Here is a 5,712-nt window from a genome sequence, read left to right as displayed (position 1 = left end):
AGAAGAAGAAGAAGAAGAAGAAGAAGAAGAAGAAGAAGAAGAAGAAGGAGAAGAAGGAGAACAAGAAGAAGGAGAACAAGAAGAACGAGTAGAACAAGAAGAGGAAGCAGCCACCACATAAATTGAGGAAAGCATACCTGTGTGAGAGAGCTTGCTCCATTTGATACTCTGGTGAAGGGGAAGTCCAAGCTGTTATTTAATGTGGTTCTGGAGGTAGACAAGTGAGCAGATCACAGTAAAAGTGGACACTAGCCACTATATTGTCCACTTTATTGGACACGATATTTGGGAAGACATTATATTGTGATTATGAATACAGAGATAAGAAGTTTGAATTTATGATGAGGGCAGTAAAGAGCAGAATTTGAGGAATAATGTAAATAGTGTTTTTCTGTAGAGCCCACTAGCATTGACATATGAAAAGTCTAGAAACATTTCAGCCACAGGAAAGAACAGTTACTTAAATTGTTACTGGAATAAATCCTAACATGACAAAAGCACTTTTTAAAGTAGTGGTGATGGAACAGAAGAAAAAGACAGTCCTCACATACAAAGAACTGGTGTTTGAGAAACAAGCCAGTCTTAGGTCATAGTCCCACATCTTTGCTTGCGCTATCAGAGTGGGATCAGGTAGGGAAATTAGCAAAAGGAAAAGAAGGGTAAGAAATGCTTAATCCATTTTATTTTTTGGCAGTATGTCTTATTTAAATGAGTGGATGACAGTTTCAACGACTAGAACACTCCAGGTAGAATTTTGTTTCATGCCTGTCACTGGACTGTGGACAAAAATCTAGTACTAAGGAGTAAAGGAGCACACAAGTTAAAAAGAGAGCTACATGAAAAGAACAGTGAACTTACCAAAACGATGTGATTCTCTGTACCACCACCCAGGAAAAGTCCATCACATACCCATTTTCTGTATGTGATGAGCTCATCACTCACATTGCTGATGATCACAGGGAAAGAAAGCATTAGATGAGGAAATAAAGATATTTATGTCAAGATTTGCTTGCCCCTAAAAGACATAATAATTAGCCTTTCAGCTAAGGAGAACTCTTTTTAGGTAAATTTTATTTTTAGAAGATAATTAAGTGGTTGAGATCTTATTTAGCATACAAAATAATGGCCTATGCTATGACCTTTTTATGCATACGTAACTCTGCTCTCTGTTTATACACACCAAACCATCATCCCATGTTCTCCATCCTTACTCACTTGCTTTTTCCATGTAATAGTTCCCTTTCTGCTTTCATGTTCTACAGACATGCACACAGGCACACACACACACACACACAGACACACACAGAGGTATACATACTAAAACTAGATTCTTCCAGGTATCCAGGCTTACACCCTTAATGCCAGCATTTGGGAAGCAGAGGCAGTGATGATTTTGAAGCAAACCTGGTCTACATAGTAAGTTCAGGCCAGGATGACAGATTGAGACTCTCAAACAGACAGAAACTAGTTTATATTTAGTAGAAAAATCATATAGTACTTTTTATTCTTTCGATTCTGTTTCTTCTCTAATTCTTTGGTCTCTATCATTATCAAAAGATGTACTTCACTTTCATACACACACACACGCACACACACAAGTACATACACACACACAAACACTTTTGTGTGCACGTGTGTATCTAGGCATAGGAGAGATGTGTGGCATTATGCTCATAAATCTGTCTTATTTCCCTTAATCTAATGATATTTGGTTTCATTCATTTCCCTGCAAGTGATATAACTTTGGTTTACTCTGTGGCTGTGTAAAACCTCATTGTGTATCACTATGTTATTTTTATCCAGCCATCTATTGGTGGTCATCTAGGTGATCCCCTATAATGCTTGTTATAAATGGGTCACAATAAACAAAACTAGTATTTGTGAGATTTATGTCAGTGTACCGCTCTGCAGAGCTTTCTCTTGTATTACCTAGTGTATTCCTTATAACAATCTTCTTGGGTAGGAACATCAACATTAAGCTAGAGGTAAGAAAACAGAGGTACACTCACTGCAATTATTTGTTATCTGGCAACATAGTAAATGGCAGAGCATTTGACACCCATCATATGTAGACTTAAGAAATTTGGCCTGACCGCTAACATTGGGGAGCCTTCCTTTATGACAATATTACACCCCAAACTGACAAATGGTTGGTAACTTGAACATTTACAAGAGACTAGGATGGCTGTGAGTTAGCCCAATGACGGGATTATTGTAGGTCCACTTCCCAGGGGCCCACCCAATGCAGCCGAAAAGGAGTGCGTGGTGCTGGGAGTGGGTGCAGCCTACATGGCCTAAGACAGGGCTCTCACCCTCCTTTCACCCACATCAGAGTCCCTTGACGTTGCCCATCGTCGACAGCCTAAAGCCTTCGACCATCGATGTGACTCGTCTCACATCAGTGTTTTGGGGTTGTGAACTTGTCTAAGACCCCCCATAATTAGACATCCAAATTCAAAACTCACATAGTTGGGATTGAACATAAGACGCCTTCTCTAACTAAACAGAGAAGGGGGAGATGCCAGAAGCCAGGACCCTCGCCCTTACCCTTACCCCCTACCTTTCCCCACCTGCACAATGTCCTCTGAAGCTTGGCAACTGCAAGATCCTGCTTAGCAACTGCAGATAGACTCAAAGCAGAGTACCATGTCTTCTTAAGAATAGCAGGGAGACCATAACTCAAGCAGTGTACCATATCTTCTGAAGAACTGCAGGTAGATCATAATTCAAGGCAGTGTACCATATAGACCATGACATGTTTCAAGGCACAGGCCAAGAAGATTTTGTACTTTTCCACCACCTGGACCCTCTTACTCCCTCCCCTTGTAAAACATGCTATAAAAAAGCATTTCATGTTCAAAAAAAGAAATAAAAAAAAAAGTTAAAAAAAAAAAAAGAAATTTGGCCTGAGCACAATAAAAATTATAACATCAAACTGTCCATAATATTTACATAATACATAGTTGCTTATAATGACTATCTTATGTAAAAATTTCACACACACAATTTTTTTGATATTTCAAATAGCCAATCTTTGAATGACCAAACTTGTCTTTGCAGGATCCCCAGCTACAATTTTAATATTTAAATTCCATATGCTAACCATCCAGAACACCACAGCTACTTCCATCGTTTTCCTGCTCACTGGTGTGCCCGGGCTGGAAGCCTTCCACACCTGGATCTCCATTCCCTTCTGCTTTCTCTATGCAACTGCCCTCTCTGGGAACAGCCTGATTCTCTTTGCCATTATCACCCAGCCCAGCCTCCACGAGCCCATGTATTACTTCCTCTCCATGCTGTCCACCACTGACCTCGGGCTCTCCATATCCACTCTGGTCACCATGCTGGGGATATTCTGGTTCAATGCCAGGGAGATCAACTTCAATGCCTGTTTGTCACAGATGTTCTTCATTCAACTCTTCACTGTCATGGAATCCTCAGTGTTGTTGGCTATGGCTTTTGATCGTTATGTGGCCATCTCCAACCCTCTTAGATATGCTTCAGTCTTAACTGAACTTAAAATAATTCAGATTGCAATAGCAATTGTTACCCGGGGTACACTGATACTGACTCCTATGGTTGTCCTTCTTAAAAGATTATCCTACTGTAGCAGCCATGTGCTCCACCACTCCTACTGTTTCCACCCCGATGTCATGAAGCTCTCATGCACAGACACCAGGATCAACAGTGCAGTTGGGCTCACTGTCCTGATCTCCACTGCTGGAGTTGACTCTGTCTTCATCATCCTTTCCTATGTCCTGATCATCAGAACTGTCCTCAGCATTGCCTCCCCAGAAGAGAGGAAGAAAGCCTTCAGCACATGTATCTCCCACATTGGGGCTGTGGCTGTGTTCTATATTCCACTGATCAGTCTGTCTTTTGTTCACAGATTTGGAAAACGAGCTCCACCATATGTCCATACTCTGATTGCCAATGCCTACCTGCTGATCCCTCCTGTCATGAATCCCATCATCTATAGTGTGAAGACCAAGCAGATTCGGAAGGCTGTGATGAAAATTCTCCATTCCAGAACGACAAAGAGCTAGATGGTTGTTTCATGTTTTCCGCCTTTGGCACTCTGTGGAAGAGGAAGGCAACCATTAAGGAGCTTTCAACACTGAGAGACATTGTAACATTTTAACATTGACAGTTATCAAAATGATAGATTTATTTGCAAGAAAGAATGTATGAGCCAAAAGAGACTGATGTAAATTACAGGTTTTCAAACTATCAGTGTTCTCTAAACGTCATGATAGTAGTGTCTTTCCTCCTTCTTAATGAAAGATTTCAATGATATTGCTATCTAACTCTCTTTTTTATTGACAGAAATAGCATTACTTCTATTTATAAGTGGGAGTAAAATATCAATTATCATTCCAAATTACCAAATGCTATCACTGAAATGTACCATGACAATTGTCCTGTCCATTATTACTTAATTGTACAAATATCTCTGATTCTCTCTTATTGAGCAGGTAATGCTGAAGTCAGGGATCTAACATTTTTATCAAACATTCATATTTTCCTCTCTTCAGAGAAGATTTTTAGTTTATGTCACGTATGAAAAATAACTTTTAATTTTGACTCTTGTGCATAGCTTATATTCCCAGCACTGAGTCAACTGGGTGTGGAGGCAGACCTCTGCAGTTGCCGTAATGCTCAGTTGAACGCAAGAGGATCAGAAGGTCAGGTCATTTTGGTCATTTTGAGACATCAAAGACAATTAACAATTTTGGGGGAGTGATAATTTTTTAACTGTCTTTATATTTCATTTTTATTTTTTAATTGGATATCTTATGTATTTACATTTCAAATGCTTTCCCCTTTCCAGATCTCTCCTTCAGAAACTCCCTACCTCCCCTCCCCTCCCCCTTCCTCTATGAGGGCCCTCCCCACCTCCCACCCCCTCCTGCCTTCCTGCTCTGGCTTTTCCCTACACTGGGGCATTGAACAGACTCAGGCCCAAGGGCCGCTTCTCCCACTGATGTCCAACAAGGCCATCCTATGCCCCATATGTGGGCCGAGCCTGTACTCTTTGGTTGGTGGTCCAGTCCCCGGAACTCTGGGGGAAGGAGTCTGGCCAGTTGACTCTGTTGCTCTTCCATGGGGCTGCAAACCCCCTCGACTCCTTCATTCCCTTCTCCAACTCCTCCATAGGGGACCCAGCACTAATTCCAATGGTTGGCTGCGAGCATCCACCTCTGTATTTGTCAAGCTCTGGCAGAGCCTCTCAGGGGACAGCCATATCAGGCTCCTGTCAACAATGCTTGACTTGCAGGTTTGGTGACTGTATATGCGATGGATCCCCAGGTGGGGCAGTCTCTGGATGGCTTTTCCTTCAGCCTCTGCTCCACACTTCATCTCCAATATTTCCTTCCGTGAGTATTTTGTTTGTGGGGTGATGATCTTTGTCCCAAGACAAAGCCAGATATTTAGTAGTAAGTAAAGATAGAAATCACACTCTTGATGGACACAGGAATTATTTCATTCAACACAATAGACAGCAGGCATTTTAGGGCAAAAACGCAAATGGAGTGAAATAAAAAATTGTGGTGGTTTTTGTATCTAGTTGCATTAGGAGCAAAGCTAAGATCTTAGCATCCTTATGATGATCTTTTGATAGTTATTCAACCCAGAGCTAAGGTTAAATCCTGTATTATGTGTTTCTGCAAGGTCTGAAAAGATATAAAAATTCATGGAGAAGCTTGAGAC

The 5,712-nt window shown here is 41.1% G+C and overlaps 1 protein-coding gene across 1 annotated transcript; it reads left to right on the top strand.

Moving 5' to 3' along the window:
- The first annotated feature begins 3,095 nt into the window (after window positions 1–3,095).
- Window positions 3,096–4,046, top strand: LOC114616163 (olfactory receptor 51F2-like). Its single transcript, XM_028761684.1, has one exon. It carries the CDS (start codon window positions 3,096–3,098, stop codon window positions 4,044–4,046), a length of 951 nt encoding a protein of 316 aa, XP_028617517.1.
- The last annotated feature ends 1,666 nt before the right edge of the window (window positions 4,047–5,712 follow it).

The sequence above is a fragment of the Grammomys surdaster genome, unplaced genomic scaffold (assembly GCF_004785775.1).
Source record: "Grammomys surdaster isolate TR1022 unplaced genomic scaffold, NIH_TR_1.0 308362, whole genome shotgun sequence".
Taxonomy (NCBI): Eukaryota; Metazoa; Chordata; class Mammalia; order Rodentia; family Muridae; genus Grammomys; species Grammomys surdaster.
This window is presented reverse-complemented; position numbering and strand designations above follow the sequence as displayed.